Source organism: Felis catus, chromosome D2 (genome assembly GCF_018350175.1).
Source record: "Felis catus isolate Fca126 chromosome D2, F.catus_Fca126_mat1.0, whole genome shotgun sequence".
Taxonomy (NCBI): domain Eukaryota; kingdom Metazoa; phylum Chordata; class Mammalia; order Carnivora; family Felidae; genus Felis; species Felis catus.
This window is the reverse complement of record NC_058378.1, coordinates 62,372,937-62,398,337: the sequence shown is the minus strand read 5'-3', so window position 1 is coordinate 62,398,337 and position 25,401 is coordinate 62,372,937. Positions and strand designations below refer to the sequence as shown.

General features: G+C 42.8%; 1 protein-coding gene across 6 annotated transcripts; it reads right to left on the bottom strand.

The window, feature by feature from the left end:
* Positions 1 to 349: 349 nt before the first annotated feature.
* Positions 350 to 25,306, bottom strand: GSTO2 (glutathione S-transferase omega 2). 6 transcript variants are annotated; one of them, XM_045040649.1, is made up of 9 exons: positions 24,925 to 24,944; positions 23,864 to 23,964; positions 18,682 to 18,792; positions 18,303 to 18,411; positions 15,718 to 15,940; positions 14,682 to 14,783; positions 7,651 to 7,758; positions 1,648 to 1,754; positions 350 to 638 (listed from the first exon to the last, which is right to left on the bottom strand). In XM_045040649.1, exons 3-9 carry the CDS (start codon positions 18,710 to 18,712, stop codon positions 479 to 481), a joined length of 840 nt encoding a protein of 279 aa, XP_044896584.1. In that variant the 5' UTR covers positions 18,713 to 18,792; positions 23,864 to 23,964; positions 24,925 to 24,944; the 3' UTR covers positions 350 to 478. The 6 variants fall into 6 exon arrangements, with proteins under 6 accessions (XP_044896584.1, XP_019669352.2, XP_019669351.2 ...); XM_019813793.3 differs by lacking the exons at positions 23,864 to 23,964; positions 24,925 to 24,944 and adding an exon at positions 25,048 to 25,306; XM_019813792.3 differs by lacking the exon at positions 23,864 to 23,964 and having other exon boundaries at positions 24,925 to 25,049.
* Between the last annotated feature and the right edge of the window lie 95 nt (positions 25,307 to 25,401).

Sequence of the window (25,401 nt, the reverse complement as noted above, 5' to 3'; positions counted from 1 at the left end):
GCACTTGAGATTTCTTTTTTTTTTTTTTTTTTTTTTTTTTTTTTTTTTTTTTTTTTAAATTTTTTTTTTCAACGTTTATTCATTTTTTGGGACAGAGAGAGACAGAGCATGAACGGGGGAGGGGCAGAGAGAGAGGGAGACACAGAATCGGAAGCAGGCTCCAGGCTCCGAGCCATCAGCCCAGAGCCCGATGCGGGGCTCGAACTCACGGACCGCGAGATCGTGACCTGGCTGAAGTCGGACGCTTAACCGACTGCGCCACCCAGGCGCCCCAAGGCACTTGAGATTTCTTGAGAATCATCAGAAGGTAGAGGCCCGAGGAGTCATACAAACGGATTGTGAGAAAGAATACATTTTCTGTCTCCACGTTTATTGAGAACCTCAAAGAAAATGAACAGAGATTGACCCACCAAAACAATCCCTGATGTAGAGTCACGACGTGCTTGGGAATTCTGGATGTGAGGGGGGAGACTGAGACTCAGCAAGTTAGCCCATAATCAAAAGCATCAGGGTTGTTCTGAAAATAAAGATTCAAGAAGCCCAGGAAAATGCTCCTATCTATGAGAAGGGCGCACACTGTGGGGTCCTGCTTCATGGCTGCTGTCCAGAGCCGGAGAGCTGGCGTGTGGTTCAAACAGCTGCAGGACAGGAAAGAACGGTTAGCTTGTCTGAAAGGGAAGCCATGGGTAAAGGTGGCAGGCGTGCTTCTTAGATTGACAAGATACAAAAGACTGGTTTGTTTGGGCAATGAAGTTATCTTAGCTACCTTATTATCAACTGGTCATGATCATTGACTGGAGGAAAAGCTCATTTGGGGAACAGTTGCGCGTGTTTGGAATTTACAGAAGTTGTTGTTGTTGCTTTTCACAAGTTAAAATGCTTGTGGACTGATTGTTCCGGGAAGTAAGGTGTCTAGGCTTCACTGTTTACCAACAAAAGGACACCCCCCCCCCCACCCGCCACAAAAAGAAACATTCTTCTGTCATTGTTAGATTTTACTTTAGGGAGTTTGAAACAAGACAAGTCGTTTCCAAAAACACTTTTTAAAAATCAGTAAAACCATCATCAAACCTTGAAATAATGGAGCTGACCCAGCCCTTTCAAAGATGGATCAGGAAATTTAGGTCTAGGATATGGAAGTGATTTGCTCAAAATAGTACCACTGGTGAGTGGGAAATCCAGGAAGAGGTGAGGGTTCCCGATCCGTGGTTCAGTACTCCATCTCCAGAGGAGAGAGGTTGTGGTAATGTGTATTTTGAGACATAGTTTAAAATATCTAACTATGTTTTATGTGATCTTCCTTTGGAGACAGCCAAAGTGGGAGGTGCGGGAGAGCATGGCTGGGTAGGTGTGAGCCCGTGCATCGTGAGGGTACAGACGCACTTCTGCTGGGGCAGGACCCGGTTCCCCAACGCCATAATTGTCCAGCGCCCAATTATGCACTGGACTGGGAGTACAGCAGGTGCCAATACAAGTTCAACATCTCTGAGCATCGGAACAAAGCACATGTTCTGGCTGCGGACCCCTACACGGTCTCCCCAGGTCCACCGGGCAACTTCATCTATTTTAAATATCCCTAACTTTCCATGCTGTGTGGCTGGTCATTCTGCTTGTTACCCAGTACAACCCCACAGTCAAATGTCTTACTCAGCTATTCCATACACATCCAGCCGCTCAAACCAGGGCCAAAAGAGGTAATCGATCATGGATATACAGTCTCCACCAAAGAAGACGGTGTTCTGATAGCCAAGAATCTAAAAGTTTAAATAGAACAAAAGCAAGTTAATTTACCTACCTGCTGCCATGTTTATAGATGCTAACTACAAATATCAAATTTACTCCCAAAGAGAGAGAACCAAGGCTCTGATTCTCCTTGCAATTTGTTAGGCAGTGAGTCTTCCCTTTTCCTGAGGTTTCGTCCACTTCCTTTAGGGTCAAACTCCCAGCCAGATTCAGCCCTTCCCCCCTTTCAACACTGGAGCACTGGGGTGGCTCATGTGACTTGGGAACTTGGAGGAAAACCCAAGCAGAGGGAGCCCAGCTCTGCCCTCTTAGCCTAGAACACGTTCCTCCATGTGCTAAACTTTCCATGGATGAACTCAGTTCCTGGAGACAGGGGCTCTGCCCCAAGCCAGCGCTGCCCATTACTGAGAGGCAGAGGACCACATTAGGAACCCTGCTCCCTCATTTTCCAGGACCCACTTTATCTGTAATTAAGGGAATACTGTAGTCTCCATATGTCTTCCTCTTTAGACTTATTTCTCAATCAATGTATAACTAAAGCAGGAAAGAGCAAATGGTCTTCGTGGACTCCCTCAAATCCCAACATTGTCTTCATATCTTTTCTTTTTTTTATTTGAGCTCTTTGAACTATATACTTCTGGCCACTCGTCACTGTCAACTTTTTACATTAAAATAGAATGTCTCATTTCCCAATGGGACAAGTTTATCCAGATAGGTAGACTGTAAACCAAACAGATAAACTCTTAACAGACAGATAACCAAAAGCCAGTTAAAAAAAAAAGTACCTGAAAATTTTAAAAGCAAAAATGTCTAACACAGGTTACTTTTGGACCAGGTCTTTCCAAAGAGAAAAGTATGGGGCCAGTTACCTAGGTAAATCAAGCAAACAACTCTCTTTGACCCATATAACTCATAATCAACTGCTTACTCCCCTACAGCTATAGATCCAGATTCCTACATCCTTTAGATACATTTCTATCTTCCTATCTCTACCACTCAGGCTTGATTTTTCATACTCCAGACCAGCTTATGGATTCTGTGATGTAGTCTAGGGTTGTCATTAAGAAGGTGAGCTCAGGAACAGTCAGACCTGATCCTATCCTGGGCTCTACCTCCTATTCAACATGGAACCCAGGGCAACTTGCCTCAATTTGCTCATCTGTACATGGTGGTAAGTTAGCGCCCACCTCAGAGGTTATGGTGAGGAGTTACGTAATCATGCATAAATAAACATAAGCTCTTATGATGAGAAAGCATAGAGATGTCCAGAGTCTACCTCTACAGAAGGCAGATCCGTCCCTGACAGAAAAGATCAATGGGATCCCCCCACCTGCCACCCTTCTCAGAGGAAAAAGCAAATCTAAGTTTTCATTATCCCCCAGTATGGTAAAGAGCAGTTTACATGACTGGTGTCCTGGAAGTCTAAAAAAATGTTACGTAGCATGACTTTGTTCAAGAAAACTAACAGGATGGAACTAAACCAGTAGAATCTGGCCAATGAAAACTCAAGACAGAGGCTATTTTAAGGCATAAGGAAAACAGATCTGACTTACAGCAGAAAAGAACAAATTGTTCAGTTTTCATGGGTTCTAGATAGCACCAAATCTTTGTGTTCAGGAATAGATCGTAATTACCCAGACTTTTATCTCTGGCTTTGAAACATATTTCTCCAATTTACTGTTGGCCTTCATGGCACAAATCAGAACCAAATCTAAATCGATCAACCCCAGAACATCTGTATCATTCTTCTGTTTACAGAGCAGCGGTGCTCTTGGGAAAGTCCTTGTCAAAACAAATCATATATGGACATTTATTAGAACCCATGATGGGTCCCTTGGTAAAGTGATATTTCAAAAATGAATAACTGCTTAGTAATTGATATTTATTTAGTATATATTTTAAAGCTTTTTATTTACTCGAAGTAGGAGTATGTCTTTGATATACATGATGTTACAGATATAATTAATTCTTATATAAACACTCAAAGTAATTCAAGCCCTATCAAAGTACCTGACACAGTAAAAAGTCAAAATGAGCATATGGATGAAATAGATGAAGTATTATTCTCAGCCAATCTCTCCCACCCCCAAAATACATTTACACATTCCCTCGGGCTCCCTTCCTTCCTTCCTTCCTTCCTTCCTTCCTTCCTTCCTTCCTCTTTCTCTCTCTCTCTCTTTTATTTTTCCTTAAGTTGGCTTCACACCCAGCCCAGAGCCCAACGTGGGGCCTGGGCTCAGGACCCTAAGATCATGACCTGAGCTGAGATCAAGAGTCAGACACTTAACCAACTGAGCCACCAAGGCACCCCTCCCTTGGGCTTTCTTAAATTCAAGTGTAACATCAAAACTCCTTGGGAGTTTTTGATACAGCTTTTGATTCTTGACTCCTGCCTCAGACAGGCATTTCTCCCCAGATTTCTCACAAGGCAAGTCTAAAAGTCCCAAGAGAGGGGTGTCTGGGTGGCTCAGTCAGTTGAGCATCCGACTTTGGCTCAGGTCATGATCTTGCAGTTCTTGAGTTCAAGCCCTGCATCAAGCTTTGAGCTGTGCTTGACAGCTCAGAGCCTGGAGCCTGCTTCAGATTCTGTGTCTCCCTCTATCTCTGCCCCTCCCCCATTTGCACTCTGTCTCTCTCTCTGTCTCTTCCAAAAATAAATAAACATTAAACAAACAATTTTTTAAATAATAAAAGTCCCAAGAGAATAGCCATCTTCCTATAAAGTAGCACAAAGTGCTGGCTCCTTTGCAGACATGTGCCAGTGATATAGAACATCCTGGCCAGCCCTCCTTACAGGTTTATTGAAACCTTTAAGACCCTCAGTAAGCGAGCTCCCTTCCATGCAAACCTGATACCTTCAGATATGTGCAGTGGCTTTTCCCTTAAGAATCACAGAACATCAGTGTTGTAAGGGTCACTGGAACTCCTCTACTGGGACCCCCCCTCCCACTTTACCATTTTTTTACACCATGCTCATTACACACAGGATTAGAGATGCAGTGTAAAAAATCTGTGCAATAAAAAAACATGGAAGGGGCGCCTGGGTGGCTCAGTCAGTTAAGCATCCTAATTCAGCTCAGGTCATGATCTCACGGTTTGTGGGTTCAAGCCCTGCATCAGGCTCTGTGCTGATAGCTCAGAGCCTGGAGCCTGCTTTGGGTTCTGTGTCTCCCTCTCTCTGCCCCTCCCCCACTCATGCTCTGTCTCTCAAAAATAAACATTAAAAACTTTTTAAAAAACCACTAAGATCAGAAAAAAACAAAAGTTAGAACAGAAGGTCAAAACAAGGAAGGAAATATCAAGCCCAGGGGCCTGAAGAGTTCCTTAAATCTTTGAATCTGACCTGAGTTTCCTGGCAGCCGAGGAGGAGAGGAAAACACGCCGGGTGAGCCAATTCTTGCCTCTCACGTGGAAGCACAAAGAGACTCTCACTTTTCAGGGGAGGAAACTCACTCCTAGGGAGGTGAAGGAGCTCTCTGGGTAGTGCAGGAGCTCAGACGAAAACAGCATTCTCCTTATTCCCATACTAGAGTCAGCCCTTGTGTTGTTGAACTTCGGATATCTAAGTATGACGACTGCAGTCACAGTCTCTTGTGAATTCTTTGTTCTTTAAATTTAAGTATCAGCAAAAACCCTAGAATCAGCAAACTCTGAAAGCCTCCACCCCTCTCTGGCCAAGGCTGGTCCAACTGTGAGCTTCCCTGTGAGAACTCCCTCCCCAGTCCTGTTTTCTCTCTCTCAGACATGGGCTCTGCCAGAGCACCAGCCCATTGGGAGATGAGACACAATCACAGTAAAAAACAAAACAAAACAAAACAAAACTTTATCAAAATTCTCTTCTGGGGCACCTGGCTGGCTCAGTGGGCACGGCATGTGAGTTTGTGAGTTTGAGCTCCACATTGGGTGTAGATTACTTAAAAATAAAATCTTTACAAAATTCTCTCCTTCTTGTTCTATTCCATTGATAAGAGGGTCTTTGGTCAATATTACTAAGATAGTTCTCCTGTGTTCTCAGTTTAAACTTAGTCCCTTGCCTATAGCCAATTAGCTCCTCTGAAAGATTTTAGGATAGTCAGAAGTAAAACAGGATAGTAGGATAGTGAGTACACAGATAATCTTAATCTCCAGTGGCTTATCCTCCCTAAGTGTTTTATTGTCACAAATGGAATAGGAAGTTGTGCTCCCTCAACCCCACTTAGCAGTGGTTATGCTAATATCCATTTTATAAAACTCTATTTTGAGTTCTTTTTGTCACCCACCTCTCACATATAGAATCCCTCACTTTCAGAACTATTGTCTCTGGTATGCCAAGCAAGGCAAAATAGCCTGCTTACAGAGGTGTTTTTATTCCAAGGCCCCAGACATCGCCCCCCAGGCCACACACGGGCAGCTGAGGGAAGCGAGGCTCCAGCTTCTAGCTCTCCACTTTCCTAAAAGTATCAACACATCTCCAATCCAAGCTTAAGAACTAGGATATTGGGGAAAAGACATTTGATGTCCTGAAATATATATATGTATTTTAAAAATCTACTTTTTTCACTGAAAATTGACTACTAGACTTCCCTTGCTTGTGGATGTCAAAAGAGGTAAGGAGTGAACACGCAAATGAAGAGGGAGGGACCGTTGGGTACAGTGTTTCCAGCCCCTCAACGTGAAAAAGCCCGGATGAAAGGGATCCCTGTCCTCTGCGAGGGCCTCTCGGGCTCCCCCAGGAGGACCCAAAAGAGGTTCGCCCTAGAGCGCGGGTGGAAGGAAAAAGCGCAGAGCACCCCCTTGTGGCCATACGTGGTAAGGCGCCCTGGCCTTTGCTTGCCCTGGAAGTTTACCAAGGAGGTAAAAGAAATCTGTACGGTTTTTGTGAGAGAAGCAAGATCTTAAAGAGAAGCAAATCCCAGACTTCCTCAGACTAGACACTAAAAAGCTTCCATCTGTAGTCTTGGTTAGTAAAGCTTGGGATCAGCTTCACTAATGCTTCACTGTGCTTAACTTGAGGAGGTCGCTGCCCTGCACCATTGTCATTGCCTCCAAAGAGGACAGACAGAGCAGTGGCTTGAGGGAGCGCTGCTGTCCTCGCTGGAGAACAAAGAGAGCGTTTTTTTCTTGAAGGAAACAGTTCCTGAGAAGCAGAACCTCGCTCCCCTCCCACCCCAAAAAGACACAAAACCACTCGCCAATACATCAGCAAGGCAGGCCCTTCTCCAGAAGTAGCAGAAAAGTACTCGACTAGGGGGAAGAAATCTGAGTCCATAAAAAATAAGAGAAGGTTCTCAAAGGCCCCCTGCGGGGGCTCAGTCGGGTAAGCCCCAGCTTCAGCTCAGGTCATGATCTCACAGCCCTTGTGTTCAAGCCCTGCATCGGGCTCTGTGCAGAGAGTTCCGAGCCTGGAGCCTGCTTCAGATTGTGTCTCCCTCTCTCTCTGCCCCACCCTGCTCTCTCTCTCTCTCTCTCTCTCTCTCTCAATCTCTCTAAAATAAATAAACATTAAAAAAAAGAGAGAGAGAGAAGATTCTCAAAATTTCACATTTCTGACATTTCTGGTCCCTGTTACACTGAAGCACTGCTGAGGCTGAGCCGGCGAGAAAGAACCGATTCCCTGTAAAATGAACCAAGGGTATAGAAACAAACTATGAGGACAAACTAGAGTACATATAAACCCATTTCTCCTCTGGAAAGAAGCCTCAGAAGTAGGTTCTGGGGCAGAACACACCCCCTCCTGCTGCTCAACAATTACGACCTGGAGTCCCCTATGAAGATTCAGAACGCAATTTGTCAACATTCAGGGATTAAAGGACCATCCTGAGAATTCTATGCTGGGATCCTTTTATTGGGCTCACTTCTTTTGCCAATGTGTATGAGCACGATAGTAAGAGGGGAAGCTAGTAGGCCAAGGCTTGACAAGTCCAATACCTTTAAAGTGATGGATCGTGGGTGAAAAAAAATATTTTCCATTTCTCCTGAAGGGGTAGACGACTTCCTATTTGTAAAAGCTGTGGAAGAAATCACAACGGGAAAGACCTATAGCACAATACGGTTCAATGTTAGATTTCCATTTTAAATACACTTTTTCATATTTTTATTTATTTTTGAGAGAGAGCGAGCACGAGCAGGGGAGGAACAGAGAAAGAGGGACGCAGAGGATCCGAAGCGGGCTCTGCACTGACAGCACAGAGCCCGATGCAAGGCTTAAACTCACAAACCGTGAGATCATGACCTGAGCCTAAGTCAGACGCTTAACCGACTGAGCCACCCAAGTACCCCTATATTTCTTTTTTTTTGTTTTAGTTTATTTTATTTTTGAGAGAAAGAGAGAGAGAGAGAATTCCAAGCAGTCTTAGTGCTGTCAGCACAAGAGCCTGACAAGGGGCTTGATCTCAGGAACCGTGACAAGAGTCAGACACTTAACCAACTGAGCCACCCAGGTGCCCCTAAATGTTATATTTCTACGTGTACAAAAAAAAAAAATAATAAGCCAAACTAAAAGTTAAAAAAAAAGAAAACAAAAAAAAAGTGTTTTTAAAAACAGGCAAATATCCTTAATACATAAGGAACTCTTTAACACATAAGGAACTTTTACACTCAACAAGGAAAATCAGGAAGATCTTGATAGACGGGTAACAGACCATTTTCACAAAACCCAAAGAGATGGCACACTTTGAGGGAAAATCTTCCACTTCACTAGCAATCAAAGAAATACAAATTAAGGCAACCATGAAAAACTATTGCTTCTCTCCAAAGCAGGCAAATATCATCTTTAATGAAATCTCCCAACAGTGGAAAGGGGGAAGTGCAAAGAGAATTTTTATACACTGCTGGTGGGGGGCAAACAGCACAAGTCTTTGGGGAAGCAATTTAGCAACACACTGCTCCAGCCTCTAAATGTTCATACCCTTTGATCTGGTAATTCCATTCCTGGAAGTCTGGCCTAAGGACATATTCTAAAATACAGAATTTTTTTTTGTATGCAAAAAAGAACAGCTGCCGTTTCTTACAGCACCGTTCAATGGTAAACAACCAGAAACAATCTAAAAACTCCTAATGGGTGTGCTGGATAAATTAGTATGGTTTATACACATGGCAAATTATGTAGAAAGAAAGTGATTTTTTTTCTGTTTTTAAAGATTGTACATGTAATACAGAAATACTTTCTCATTATTTAAAAACAAGACAGCAACCTAATTTTTTTAATGTTTACTTATTTTTGAGAGAAAGAGAGCATGAATGGGGGAGGGGCAGAGAGAGAGGGAGACACAGAATCTGAAGCAGGCTCCAGACTCTAAGCTGTCAGCACAGAGCCTGACACGGGGCCTGAACTCACCAACCGTGAGATCATGACCTGAGCCAAATTTGGACGCTCAACCGACTGAACCACCCAGGCGCCCCCCACAAAGAAAGCAGTATAAATGGCAAAGACCTGCCCTCCCCATCCCTGCTCTTACCAAGTTTTCTTTCTCATCCCAGTTCTAATCCCTTTCCCAGTAGCAACCTCTATTGGGAGTGTGATATCTATCTATAAAGGCATTTTTCTGGACATTTATTTACATGCATATGTACACATATGTACATTTGTTTTCTTCTACAAAAATGGGATCATGCCATCTGTACTACTGTGTAATTCACTTAAATATTTCTAGGCAATTTTTTCATGGCAGTACTCATGGATCTACTTCATTCATTTTAAACTGCTATAGGGGTACTTGGGAGGCTCAACTGGTTGAGCGTCTGACTTCAGCTCAGGTCATGATCTTGCGGTTCACAAGTTCAGGCCCCATGTCAGGCTCTGTGCCGACAGCTCAGAGCCTGGAGCCTCCTTCAGATTCTGTGTCTCCCTCTCTCCTGCCCCTCCCCCACTAGTGCTCTCTCTCTCTTTCTCTCTCTCTCTCTCTCTGAAAAATAAATTTAAAAAACATTAAAAAATAAACTGCCATACAGAATTCCACAAGATGAACATAATTTTTTTATTTAAAAAAAATGTTTTTAACATTTATTTATTTTTGAGGGAGAAAGCACAAGTCGGGGAGGGGCAGAAAGAGGGACAGAGAATCCGAAGCAGGCTCCACGCTGTCAGCACAAAGCCCAATGTGGGGCTCGAACTCACAGACTGTGAGATCATGACCTGAGCCAAAATCAAGAGTCAGCTGCTCAACTGAGTGAGCCACCCAGGCGCCCCAAGATGAACATAATTTATCTAACCATTTCCTGTCTAATGTACATTAAGGTTTATAATTTTTCACCCTCATAAATAATGCTTCTTTTAAAAATGCTCTTATACATATAAACAAGCATTCTAGAGTTTATAAAAATATGGGAAAATCTTTACATCATAACGATAACCGAGTTCTATATACAGTACAATTTCAACTACATAGCAGAAAAGGAAAACAAAAAAAGTCCAAAATAATACCAATAGTTGTTTCTGGGTAATGGGCTTATGGATTTTTTTTTTCTTAGTTTCTATATTTTCCAAATTCTCTAATGAACAAATACTAATTTATAATTGGAGAAAAGTAAAATTAATTTCTACATGATGAGAATAATTATTATTCTATTATTTACATGGTGGTAGATGGTATAGCAGAAGGCTATTAACAGAAATATAGCAAATATTCATTTACATGGAAAGCAGCTGTCAGAACTGGACAGTGAATAAAGTTACCAAAGTAGCAACAGCACAAAAAACACTCAATTAGCCCTTGTGAATAGAGGATAATCGGTTTCCTAGTGTGGAAGGATGGTGATTACAACTGAAATTAATGGCACATTAGTAGACATGCTAAATCAGTTAGCAAACCCAAGAGAACTGATAACATACATCCAACACAAAAACGCATGCATAAATGCTCACAGCAGCATTATTTGTCATAGCCAGAAAGGGGAAACAACCCACCTGTCCATTAACTGATGGATATGCAAAATATGGTATATCTCCGAATAATGCAATATTTTTCAGCCATAAAAAAAAAAAAAAGATGAACCTTGAAAACATTATGTTAAGTAAAAGAAGCTCATGAAAGGCTAACATTCTATGTTTCCACTTCTGTGAAATGTCCAGAACAGGTAAATCCATAAAGACAAGTGAATTAGTGGGTGCTGATAGCTGGGAAGGTTTTAAAGAAATGGGAAGCTAATACTAATGACTAAGGAGTTCCTTTTTGAGATGATGAAATGTTGTAGAATAACTAGCGGTGATGGTTGCACAACTCTGTAAATATTCTAAAAGCCACGGAACTGTATACTTGAAAAGGGTGAATTTATAGTATGTGAATTATATCTCAATAAAGCTGTTATAAAAACATAGCTAGTAACAACTAATTTAGTTTGTAGACATGCTAAATTGTTGATAACAAAATAAATTTAGGTTATAGTTTGCCATACACAAAAGGCTATAGAAAATTATTTTCAGTGAACAATTAGCCAAATACAAACTTTCTTTCCTTCATGTCCTGCTGACATCAAAGGATAAATAATTAAGCAACATATAATTTCATTATTGAAATTAATAAAAATTAAGGAAAAATAGCAAAACTTAACCAAGAAAATATATCTAATTGGGCGCAAATGTATTCTTTCTGGAGAGGAGAAAGGACAGATTAAAAATTAACATTAGGGTAGGGGCGCCTGGGTGGCTCAGTCGGTTAAGCGTCCGACTTCGGCTCAGGTCACGATCTCAGAGTCCGTAGTTCGAGCCCCGCGTCGGGCTCTGTGCTGACAGCTCGGAGCCTGGAGCCTGTTTCAGATTCTGTGTCTCCCTCTCTCTTTCTGCCCCTCCCCTGTTCATGCTCTGTCTCTCTCTGTCTCAAAAATAAATAAACATTAAAAAAAAATTAACATTAGGGGAGAAATTTGGAATCACAAAAATACTTAACTAGAGATGTTCCTGGGTGATGTCAAAACAGCTTATACAAATCTGACCTCACTAAAAACACAAGACATGTAACCAAATTTGGCGACACGGGAAGCTTTGCGTGGAGACATCACAAGGCAGGTTGGGGAATACCAAGAATTAAAAACATGGGCGCCTGGGTGGCTCAGTCAGCTGAGTGTCTGACTTTGGCTCTGGTCTTGATCTCCAGGTTTGTGAGTTGGAGCCCCGCATCAGGCTAGCTGCTGTCAGTGCAGAGCCCGCTTCAGACCCTCTCTGTCCCCCTCTCTCTCTGCCCCTTCCCTGCTCTTTCTCTCTCCCTCTCCCTCTCCCTCTCAAAAATAAATAAACATTTATTAATAAAAAAAAAAAGAATTAAAAACAACATAAGGTGTCCTGTGGCTCCCGGAAGCTGAAGGCCTCAAGTTACTAGGCAGGTTGTCATTCCCTCCTAGGCAGATTGTGTTTTCCAGAGTTATCTGTTACTACCCTTCTCATTCCCTTTTATTGAGTTCCACTGATGATTGGCAAGAAACCAAGCAACAGCCAGGATACAGAATTCATAACACAGAAACGCTGAATCAGAGCAAAATTCCGCAGCATCAGAGAAATCTGGCCGAATCCTGTCTTTCACTGCCTTTGGGCTGACTGCTTCCACAATGAAAGTATTTAGAATGAAGGCACTAGCCCCGCCCCCCCAAAAAAGGAACCTCTGAAAGTTCTGCCACATTCAAATCCACAAAGATAAAACGAAAGTGGGCTCAAGTGCTATTCTGATACGGCGAAGTCAAGCACAAACGTTAAAAAAAGAATAAAGCTAAAAAGACGTGTGCCACTGAGATTGATTCAGCAGAGGCTGGAAAATCGGTTTGACAACAGAAAGTGTGGTTAGGGAAGGGCATCCCTGTCATTTTAAAGCTCATGCAAATGTTTGGAACAGGAAAGCAAGTGGGGACTCTGCCAGTTTGATAATGAATGCAGCAGTAATGTATCTCAAAGAATTGTAAACATATTGCAGAAAAATGCGGCTAAATAACAAGCACAATGAATCTTTAATTTTGATGAAACTTTTTTAAGAACAAATTTAAAAGTCAGGGCATTACTTGAAAAAGAGAAACTGTCACAGTTTAAGGCTGCAAGCAGTAAACTGAGCAGAAGATTATGTATTGGTATCTTGCCTTACTTATCACTCAGAAAGACCATGTATATTTAATGTACTTTCAGCTCACACAAAATCCTGATTATATAAAACCATGCAAAAGAGTTGCACAAGTCAGGGAACATTCGCTATCAAAATTATTCTGACAAGTTTCTATCTCAGTAGAATCTCCTAGAGTCAATATACTGGTATTAAGAGTGGATCAAGCTAACTGGGCATGTTTCAGATTCTGATATTGCCTACATTGTATTTATAAGTCTTGCTAATAATGGGACAAAAACCATATTCAAATCTGCTAGAACAATCCTGAATATTCAGTGGTCCTTAAATACCATCAGTATTTTGGTATATACCTACCTCAGCTAGTTTAACAGATTATTTCTAGGACTCAGCTACTGAAGATAAAGAGGAAATGTGTTATTCAGTGTTGTGCCGGAGCTGACCAATCACCAATCACATCTCTTTTCAACCCTGGGCTTAGACACAACATTGGTAGGTCGAATCAGCATTTGGTGGGAGTATTTACAGCACCGAAATCAGAAAATGCTATAAATCAGGGGGGCCTGAGTGGCTCAGTCGGTTAAGCGTCCCACTTCGGCTCAGGTCATGACCTCACAGTTCGTGAGTTCCAGCCCCGTGTCGGGCTCTGGGCTGACAGCTCAGAGCCTGGAGCCTGCTTCGGATTCCGTGTCTCCCTCTGTCTGCCCCTCCGCTGCTTGCACTCTGTCTCTCGCATTGTCTCAAAAATAAATAAACATCTAAAAAAATAATAGAAAATGCTATAAATCAGAGCTTCTTCTTCTTTCAGAAGTCCTTTCTTATAGATAATTATTCATCATCCATAAATACTGCAATTGTACAAATCTAAGATAGGTAGCTGGAAATGTAAATAAATGTAATCTGCTTCCACTTGACAAAGGTCAAATGAAAGAGAATTAATAATCAGCCTTCCCTGAAGGGGATAAAAATAGCATTCTCTAGCTGCCAACAGAGTTACAACTCCCAGCCCCATAAAGGGAACATATCAGATTCTAGAAAAATTTAAAGGAAGTCATAGAACCACCTTTCAGATCATTCTAGAGGTAAGGGGTAAGTAGCTGTATTACTGCCAGGTTAGGAAACGATCTGCTGGCAGAGATTGCTCCTTGCCTACCCATAGCCACTGTCCCCTCTTTCTTAATTACAGAACCCTGATTTATTCAAGGTGTCCCCAGCTAAAAGACTACATTTCCCAGCTGGCTCTGCACATAGTTCTCGCACAACAACTAAGTTGCGGCCAATGAGATTTAAGGAATCATTGAGTAGGGATTCTGGGAAAGTCTTTTAAAGGGGCATGGCCTTTCGCCATTTTTCCCCCTTGTTCTCCTTTCCTCAACTTGGAACTTAGAAATGATGGCTGCAGTTCCAGCAGCTATCTTGTCATTTTGAGGATGAAAGACCTGCACTAAAGATGACAAAGCAGATGGAAAGAGAGCCTCAGTCCCTAATAACTTTATAAAGAAGCCATCAAAATAGCCCTGAACTGCACTACCTCTGACTTTTTATGTGAGAGAGCAAACTGTTATAAGTTTAGAGTAGTAAGGTCCCTTTTGCTAGCAGCCAAACAAAATCCCTAACAAATATAAATCTTAGCCTCATTGGCAGAAAGTACAGAAGCCATGCAGCAGTAAAGAATGTGGTGAGTTGGGGAAAGGAAGAAACTCATCACGTGTCCTTCCCCCTTCCTTGCCAGATTTTCAAGAATAGTTCCATAACAGGTTAGTGCGGAGCAAGCACCCACAAGTTAAAACCAGATGACTGGCACCTGAACTTATCAACTTCTGGCAGAAAGAATAAGTCTGTGAAAGCAAGGGGTCAGGCTCAGGACCCTGTATCACCTCTTCCACTGAATCTGACCAGGAGAGGGGCCCCCTTTTGTACCTCTTCAAGGTTGCAGAATTCCTGACGCAGGGCTAGCTTCAGATCAGCACATTCTCTCCCACATCTTATGGCCACCAGACACTCCTTGGTCAAATGTGGGACCTAATCAGAGAACACAGGTTCTTAGTGGAGAAGTCTAAGGAAACTCTGTGCTCCTGTTCTGCCTGAAAACACAGCCAAAGCTTTATCACTCCAACTGAACAGGACAACACGCACATCCAGGTTCCCCACCTCCTGGGAGGGTCATGCCATCTCTGGGTTCCAGGAATCCACTGTCACAGCACCCTGGCAAAACAAGGCACTTTAAAGGCAGTCTCTAGTGCTCCTTACTCGCTCAGCTACTTCGTTGTTCAATCTGCGGTAGGGCACTTAACCTCTCTAAGCCTCAGTGTTGTCATCTGAAGAATGGATACAATAACAGTGCCCGCCTTGCAGGGCTGTTGGGAGCGTTAAGCGAGTTGACCTTTATAAAGCAGGTAGGGCCGTGCTTGGCACAGCATAAATGCTCAAGATAGGTCAGCCATTAATGTTCTTGAGTTCCTTTTATTTCTTTTCAAAGAGAACTATCATAAAACTCCATTTTTTCTTATATTATCAACAGGTATCCCCTGTTCTCTTCTTCATGTTTCCTGGGTAGTTGGCACTGTTGCTCTGCATAAAGTCCAGTCCCCCTTCATGCATTACCTTCTTAACACCCCAATTTTTTTTACCTGAAACTTTAGAAATATTCCCCTTAAAGCGCTACCAGTTTTCAGCTCTTTCAACCTTCCCACCTTGAGGCACATGGTCATGACCACACCGTAACCATACCTCTTGAGTCTCCTAGTTGAAATGGAAAAGAAATGAAAGCCTTTCATCTTTAATTTTAGAGGTGAGAGCCCTACTATTACTCCATACTAGTTTTCCTTCTAAGATGCACGTAGTATTAACACAAAACAACCTCATCAATGATTTAGCTTTAAAAATGAACTGAGGTTTGGGAAAGACACACAAAGTAAAATAGACTGTGAGTGGCTTTTTAAAATTTTGGATATACCTTATAGAATAGCTCCAATAACATCTTCTGGCGAGCCCGCTCATAAGGGTCATATGGATACAGCTTCCTTCCAGGATAAGCATCATCCAGGTACTCACAGGCGATGACAGATTCATAGATCAACTGACATTTGCTGTTCTCCAGGACAGGAATTTGGCCAAAAGGGTGCTTTGTATAGTACCATTCAGGCTTGTTTCTCAGGTTAATGTTGATTACTTCATGTCTTCAAAAGCAGAGGGAAAATAAGACAGAACAAAAATGAGAGGCTTACGCAGACAGACATTCATCTGGAAAGCAGAAGCAATCAATTTATAAAATTTCAATTTGCAATAAGTTTTTCAAAGTTTAGGTTTCTACAAAGAAAAATACATAGCAACATCATTGTCTCCATTGCTATAGTTAAGACGAGCTAGGGGCGCCTGGGTGGCTCAGTCGGTTGAGTGTCTGACTTCGGCTCAGGTCATGATCTTGCAGTTTGTGGGTTCGAGCCCCACATCAGGCTCTGTGCTGACAGCTCAGAGCCTGGAGCCTGCTTCAGATTCTGTGTTTCCCTCTCTCTTCCCCTTCCCCGCTTATGCTCTGTCTCTCTCTCTCTCAAAGATGAATAAACTTAAAAAAAAAAAAAAAAGATGAGCTAAACATTTTTTTTGCCTTGTCTTGTTTGCTCTTTGTGATTCCTGCCTCCAAGAGGTTCAATCTCCTGCCCATTATCACTGCTAGGAAATAGTACAGCCAAGCTGAGAGTCAGGAAGTCTGACTCAGAGCTCACACTCTTAAGCACAGCATTACAGAGTTTCCTACGTTTTAAAGCTTGCAAATACAAATATGATATTAACAAGTCACAAAAGGATATGGTAAATATTAGTAGTTATGAGCTCAAACTCTGGCATCAGACTGCCTGTGGTTTGGACTGTCTAGCTTGTGATGCTGGACAAATTCCTTAACCTCTCTGTGTTCAGTGCCCTTAATTGTAAAATGGGAGGAATCATTGTGGCCATCTTGGCATTGTGGTGAGGATCAAATAAGTGTGTCTAAAGTGCTTGGGACAGTGCCTAGGTACATAAGCATGTAATAACTTTTTTATTCTTCCCATTATTATTATTAGAGGCTCAAGCCTGTAAAGTTACCAGAAGTGCTCACATATGTTTAAAAGAGTAAAGGAAACAAATGAGTATATTCTTTGCTCAATCAAGGAGAGTATCTTAAATCCTAAAGCAGTGGTTTTCAACCAGGAGTAATCCTGCTCCATTCCGCAGGGACATATGTCACTATGTGGAGCCACTTTTTGATTGTCATATCTAATGGGTAGAGACCAGGGATGCTGCTAAATGCCCAACAATGAAGAGGACAGCACCCCACCCCACCCCAAACACACACACACACACACACACACACACATACACACACACACACACACACACACACACACACACACACACACATACACACCAAAGATCTACCTGGCCCAGAATGTCAATAGTGCCAAAGTTGAAAAACCCTGCCCTAAAGAAATACTTACATTGCTTCCTAAACTATCAATTTGTCACTTAAGGGTAAAACCTGGAGCTGTTGTTATTTTAAATAGGTAACCTTAGGGCCAACTAGACTCAAGCCGTAAGGAAGAATCTGGAAGTCTGTGCCATATACACTCAACAGAACAGAATTGCATAATAAAATGTCTCTCCATTATTATTTCTTGGTATTTCTCTGACATCAGTCTGAAACTCTGAAGTCATCCCTTAATGACTCCCTTAATCCCTTAATGACTCTCCAAGAGAGTCAAAAGCCTGGAATAACACAACCTCAACACTTTGGCTCTGGCCAGCTGCACTCCTCAGTCCGTATTCCAGCAAAGTTGCTCTACCTTCCATACCCAGACCTCCTCTGCAGGTGCTAGTTTTGCAAAATTCCTTCTGGAAGAAAATGTACCTATTTCTCAGGTATGTTAGAACCTTCAAGACACCTCTTGACTGCAGTTCTTTCTACCTACTTCATTGTTTGGAACTATTTGTTCATTCATTCAAAAAATATTTTTCAACACCTACCATGCACCAGGCTCTCTTCTAGCTCAGGAGTAAAACAGACAAAAGCCCTACCCTCAGAAATTACATTTGGCCACCGGGGGCGGGGTGGGGGGTGGCAGTGGTGGCAGTGGGGCCGAGGAGCGTGGAGGGGAGAGGAACGAACGGATAAAATGCTGGATGCGGTAAGCGCAATGAAGAAAGTGAACTGAAGTTGCCTGGTTGCCTGGGTGGGGGGCCCATTCGCTGGAGCAGTCAGAGAAGGCCTCGTAGCAGCCGCAGTGCCCTTCCTTCACAAGCATTACGGGAGGGAACGGGCTCCCCAGAGGCAAGGTTCAGTTTACCGCGAGGTGTCCTGAAAGTTTCCGGCACAGACACCGCTACCAACAAGCCAACAAGCCGTGCAGTTCAGGACTGCCTGCTAAAGAACCCGCCCTCTGCTAACCACTTACCGACTCTGCCTCAGAAGAAAGGGACACAAGGAGCTCCTCTGAAATCGGGGCAGGGCGCCCCAGATTTTGAGCACCCCGCTCGCCTCTGGGGCTCTGGCTTTCAGCTTCTCACCTGATGCCTTTGGCCCGGAGGACAAGGCGCGTCCTGTGCGCAAAGGGGCAGAACCTCATACTGTAGACGCGGATCAGGCCCTCTGGGACGGGCCCCGGGGGGCAGCTTCCTGCGGAGGGGTGGGAGGGATCGAGGGACTGGTGAACCCACGGGGAGGTGGGCTCACTCACCTCCCGGGGATCCCAAGAGAACTGCTCGCACCCCGCCTCCCGAGTCCCAGAGAGGACACATTTCATTCGGCTTTTGTGCAGAGAAACCCCTCAAGTCCCTCCCCGCCACGCTGGTCTGGGGGCCATGGCCCGACAGCCCCATCTCCCAGAGCCAACATCCCCAGCCACGCGGAGCTCCCAGTCCGGGGACAGCTGTCGAGGGGGCTCACCTTTCCCAAAGGTCCTGGTCGCATCCTCCATGGTCTCCCGGCGTCTGCGCGGCGTGTTACCCTCGCCGGGGCCGCAGGCTCTAGGGACAGCTTCGCTCCAGCCTTCCCCTCCTAGCCCCAAATTCAATTTTTGAGTGACTGAGGTCGGGGTTGAAGGGGAGGCGGTGAGGGGACAGAAGGGAAGTGATCTGGGACGGGAGCTAGGACAACTTAACCAAGAGAGTCATCTGCCCAGATCTGGAAGCCCAAAAGTCAGAATGAGCAAGAGAACCCTGAAAAGAACCCCTTGCCTTGAACACGTGGGAGAGCATTCAGGGTGGGTCTCTCCTCCAGATCCAAAGTCCCTGAAGATTGGGCATTTAAACTCCAGCTTGTATTTCAAGGGAGTTTAGTAAAACTTGACCAGGGTAATGATACGTTTTCTTTCCCATCCTAAACCCTCCCTCCTGCATCTCTAAGACAATTGGACACAACCTCCCTATAATGAATAAGGTTTGTTTGTTTTAAGTGAAGCCAGACTTCCTCCGGATATAACAGATAAGGATGAAAACTTGTTAGTGTTGAAATCTTGCGTGACCCGGAGAGCGAGTGCCCCTTAAATTTTTTGCTGATCGAGGCCCCTCACTTGCTTCACCTTTATTCTCACCCTATTTGTGACATTTTATCCCAGCTACAGAAAACTAGCGATGAATAGGAACATTCTTTACCTAGAGGCAAAGACAAATTTGTAAATTCTTACCACTCCCAGCATTCATTTCAGAGAAAACGTGAATTGCCAAGGAAAACACGGCCAACAACCCAGCAATAGAGGGACCACTTGGATAGCTCTTCTGTCTAACCTTACATAATGGGAGGTAGCTGGTCTTTGTTCTGACCCTGATAGGCTGAGATCATGAAATTTAGCAGGTGGTAAAATAATTCCTTTAATTTTACAGGACTTGGTTGAAATGGGAATTGCTTGTCAATGCATTGTATAAGATTGACAGGTAAAGAAGGAAAGAAAAGTATGATCTGTCTCACTCACACCAACTGTTCCATTGACTACCTTGTTTGATTCCCATGACTACTCAGTTAGGCAGCTAGTATTATTCCTATCTTGCAAAACAGAAAAGAGCCTCGGAAAAATGAAATTACTTGCCCAACGTGACCAGTGAGTGGGGTTGAAGAACTTTAAAAGTTCAAAGCCTGACTTTATTGTCTTGGCCTCTAAAGTTGGTTAAGAGGGTAGGGATGTTAAGTCCATTCTTATAAGTATTAATTATGTGTGAGATATAACACATAACAGCTGCTCAGATGTCCACTAAATTTAAATATCTTTATTAAAATGACAGAACCTAATTATGTAACTTATGAATGGGTATCTTTTGGCCTTTGGGATTCCAATCTATCCAGAAATCATTGGTTAATAGGTTTTTTTTTTTTTCTACTGAATAAGAATCTTTAAAAATCTTCAGGATAGTGACTCGGTTACTACATTTTTTGCTAAGTCATTCAGAGTGAATTCATGTGGTTTTGAGTAGTTGTCGCTTTATAAGAATTGGAGAGTGGCAAAAATGTTTGAATAAGTGTTCTCTGGAAAGAAAATATTATATGTCAGTAGGACATCTGGTATTTGCAAAAGGTAAACTGACTTGCCATGCTAACAATTTTGCATTTTGGAAGACGGATAAAGTAATAGGATAACTACTATTCTGGAGCTAATTTTGACCAAGAACAACAAATTAGTGGAGCGCCTGGCTGGTTCAGTTGGTAGAGCGTGCGACTCTTGATCTGGGGGTTGTGAGTTTGAGCCCGACCCTGGGTGTCGAGATTACTAAAATATTTTTTTAAAGGGGGGTTGGGGAAAGAACAAATTGGATGGTAAGATGAAAGCAATGAATATAGCCATATCATGTGAGAGCTTCTTGGTAGACAAGGAAGTGACTCCTCGGCAGACCAATGTATCCTCACATAAGAAAAGCAGATTCAAAGAGTTGGAACAAAATATATCCAGATTTAAAGGGGGGGGGGGGGCGCCTGGGTGGCGCAGTTGGTTAAGCGTCCGACTTCAGCTCAGGTCACGATCTCGCGGTCCGTGAGTTCGAGCCCTGCGTCAGGCTCTGGGCTGATGGCTCGGAGCCTGGAGCCTGTTTCCGATTCTGTGTCTCCCTCTCTCTCTGCCCCTCCCTGGTTCATGCTCTGTCTCTCTCTGTCCCAAAAATAAAATAAAAACGTTGAAAAAAAAAATTTTAAAGGGGGGGGGCATAAGAGGAATGTGAAGTTATTACTAACACATATTTGGTGCTTTATGTGTATTCAATCATTTAATCCTTAAAATAGTCCTATAAGAATTCGATAATTTTAGTTTAAAAGACAACCAAGCTGATGCTAGCAAGGTGAAGTCACTTGTCAAAAGCCTCACAACTAATAAGAGGTCGAGGGAGGATTCTGAAGCCTGGAAGTTCAACTCCTGGGGCAGCAATCCAACCAGAATCTTATTCTATCCCAGAGTTGGGCAAACTTTTCTATAAAAGTTGAGATAATAAATACTTTAGGCTCTTCCAGCCAGCTTGTCTCAACTACTCTCTACATTTTAGGATGAAAACAGCCAGAAATAATATACAAATGAATGGGTGTGGCTATGTTTCAATAAAACATTGTTTGTGAATGCTGAATTTAAATTTTATATATATTTTAACGATTTTATTTTTAGAGTAGTTTTCGATTCACAACAAAATTGAGAAGATACGATTTCCCATATACTCACTACCCCTACACATACACAGACTCCTCCACCATCAACATCCCCCATCAGAGGTACAGTTTTATAATTGATGACCCTGCATTGACACATCATTGCCCAAAGCCCACAGTTTTCATTAGGGCTCACTTTTGGTGAATTTCATATAGTTTTCATGTGGCACAAATTATGATTATTCTCTTGATTTTTTTTTTCAACCATTTACAAATGTAAAAACCAGGGTGCCTGGGTCACTCAGTTGGTTAAGCATCCACTCTTGGTTTGGGCTCAGGTCATGATCTCACGGTTCATGAGATGGAACCCTGCATTGGGCTCCGGGCAGACAGCACGGAGCCTGCTTGGGATTCTCTCTCCCTCTGCCTCTCTCTCTCTGACCCTCCCCTGCTTGTGCTCTCTCTCCCCCTCAAAATAAATGAATAAACTTGAAAAAAAAAAAAAAGTAAAAATGTAAAAACCATTCTTAGGTCTTGGACTGTAAAAAAATCCAGCAGTGGAGGGGCACCTGGCTGTTTTAGTCAGTTAAGTCTTCGACTTTGGCTCAGGTCATGATCTCGTAGTTTGTGGGTTCGAGCCCCGCCTCCGGCTCTGTGCTGACAGAAGCCTGGAGCCTGCTTCTGATTCTGGGTCTCCCTCTCTCTCTCCCTCTCTCTCTCTCTCTCAAGAACAAATAAACATTAAAAACCAGCACTGGACTGGATTTGACCTGTTGGCCTTAGTTTGCCCATCCCTGCTCTATACTGACAATGACTGAATTAACAATAGACAAATTAGGAATTCCATTAGCAAAGTAAAAGGTTCCTGAATCATCTTATTACTATGCCAGAAGAGAATGTATTTCCAACTTTTTTCTCCTCATCCCCACTCATCAGGAAAATCAACTCTAAGAGTTGGAAGATATTATTTATTAAAAGTATACCTGTGTGTTGGAAGCCACATTCTCAAATGGGAGTGTAGTTGGTGAAGTTAGAAAAGAGAATGATGGAAACATTTCTTTCTCCGAAAAGAAGTAATATACTGTCAAGATTCTTACTTGGCACTATATTTAAACCCTGGCTTTGGCTCTTGGGCAAGGTATCTAACCGCTAGGACCTTCATCATCTGTAAAAAAAGAACACTAGTCGTAGCTAGTTGATAGGTTTTGAATATTGAATGAAATCGTGCACATCCTCAGTATAGTAAGAGCTCAGTGTGTTTGGAAATTAATGACTAATATTAGTGAATAAGAACACATGTCTAATAGCACAGTGCACTCCAATTTTGTATCTATAAAGATGAAATGTACCGCAATTCTGCTTTGCCAGGCACATTAGAATTAAAATTCAACTCAAAATACTTATTTCACCAGCTACCAATTTAATGCCAGTTGAATGGGTTGCAGGCTGCAGGCTACATTTCAGTAGTGTAGTTCTCAATCTTACCACTGAATGCTATGGTTTCCCTTGAAAGATTTTAATTATGACCTTTAAGCTTATCCCTACTTCCTTTCTAAGAACCAATATGTACCTCTTTGAAATCCTCTTTGCAAACGTTCTTCTTATGTTATATCATGTTTATACCACTATTATACTGATTCACTCAAGCAAGAAACAAATAGTAATAGGGCTATATGAAACCTACTCTAAATCATTTCTAGCTACCTGAAACAGAACCGGATCAGTTTTGAAACTGTGGGGAACTTCAGTCATGGGTGATAATTATTCTAGCCTTCTAGGAAAAGAATGCCACCAGAGAAATAATTTCTTTAACTACACATGTCTCTGTTTTGAGAAACGGAGAGAAAGCAGAGTTTGCATTTTGCAGTTAAAAAACTTTTTTTTTTTTTTTTTTGTTACACCAATCTCTGACAGTGGCAGAAACTGGAGGACATTTCAGAAGCCTAATTTACATGAAACATTATGTTACCGGGTGTTCAAAACTTGTTCGCCAAGTTCAAAGAATGAGATAAGTAAGGGGAAAATCTCTATTTTCCCAGGACTGTTTCCAGCAAGTTGGGCTCATAGGGAATCCTGTGTTCTAATGCCTTTGGGACTTTTTTGTTTCAGTTTTATTGAGACATAATTGACATACAGCTCTGTATGAGTCTAAGATACAAAGTATAATGACTTATATAAATTGTATAATGATTACCTCAATGAGTTTAGTTACCATCCATCTCCTTACAGTTTAAAAAAAAAAAAAATCTCCCCACGAGATCTTTTAGGATCTACTTTCTTAGCAACTTTCAAATATACCATACAGCGGTGTTAATATAGTCATCTTGTTGTACATTACATCCCCAGGACTTACCTATAACTGAAAGTATGTAACTTTCCACCACTTTATTTTAATCCCAATGCCCTCCTGAACTACATACACACACACACACACACACACACACACACACACACACACACACACACACACCCCAATCTGGGACACATCAAATAAGATTACTAAAGTTACCAGAGGAAGAACTTCATCATCCCACTATGGAATCCTGAGTCAAAGGAGAATTTCTTCCTAAGTACTGGATTCCACTTTCCTATTCCTATTTCTCCTTACAGCTTGGGGGATCAAAGAAAAAAAAATTAAACATTTTAATATGTTATCATCTGAAAGAGCAAAGGCAGATTTTCAAGATCCTGAAATTAGCCAAAGTCAAATATTTGTAAAATTTAACAAAACACACTAAATTTGAAACAGGAACATCAACACTTCCTGTTAAATCCCAGACATAATAGTGGTGTGTCCAAAAGGTGGATACTTTCCTCTCCTGGCTCAGCCTCTAAATGCTAGTGAATAGAGACTGGGGCAGAAGCAAATGTATGATCTTATCTCAAGAATGCTCTGAACGACTGTAGGAGTTCAGGCTGGATTTAAATCACCTCTTTAGCATTTATTAGCTTGGTGACCTTGGGAAACACACAACTTTCTATGCCCCAATGTTCCCCCTCCCATAACTTAGAGCCAATAGTACCAACACATTCTGTAGCTTGGGGAGGATTAATTCAGATGCTGGTTAAGAGACATTTAATACCTAGCAAGCACTCAACATTAGCTATTATTTTTATTAGTATTTGAACGTAGCAGGGGAGTCCCATAAATCCTCACAACGTGAAGACTTTCGCGGGGACCAAATTTGCCTGCAGCCAATGCCCTGTAATGTAGCTAACCTAGTGGTGCTGGATGCAAGCCTGAGAATTCCTGATCTTCGGTCGTCTTTACCTACTCCAGCCAAATCAGAAAAATAAGAATAATTTAATGAGGTTTTTTTTCTTTAAGTTAAAGGGATTCGCTTTAAAGACCTGTTCTTTAAATTATAGAGCTTGCGCTTTTCTTGATGTTAAAATCTTTGATGAAACTTTGATGAAGATAAGTCGTTGGGTTTTCCTTTTAAAAGTGTTAGGCAAACCCGAAATTCGTGAAAAATCCAAAATCCATTATTGACCTCAAACCCCTCTCCCTTCCCATGCACCACAGACCGGACAGACCCACCCGGGGGAGGTAACAAGAGAAAGACACACCGGAGTGACCCACGCTCGCCCGGCGGACAGAATCGGAAGTAGAGCGGAGCCAGCAGCAGCTGGCAGTGGCAGCGGAGGGAGGCGGGGCCCAGGCGGAACCCGCCCCTTAGAACGCGATCCTACCCGCCGACTGGCCGCGACGCCTGGAACTCCAGCCAATCTTTAAAGCCTTTGAAAGCCCTACGGCCAAGCAGTGCGGAGCTGAGCCAATGGGCGGCCGCGTTACAGTCTCCTGGATACCGAAGTCGCGAGTGCTTGCGGTGTCGTAGCTGGCAAAAGTAGAAGCCAGGTCGTGGCTGGCAATGGCAGCTCAGCGCCCGGGTCTACATCCGACTGAAGTGTGCCCGCAGCCGACCGGGGCCTGGAGGGTGGGGCAGGCGGACGGCGGCAGAGAAGAGTCCACCCGGAACTTGGGCGTGGGTGGCGGCCGAGGGTTTGCGGCAAGAGGCCTTTTGTGAAGTCAATCGGTTCTCACAG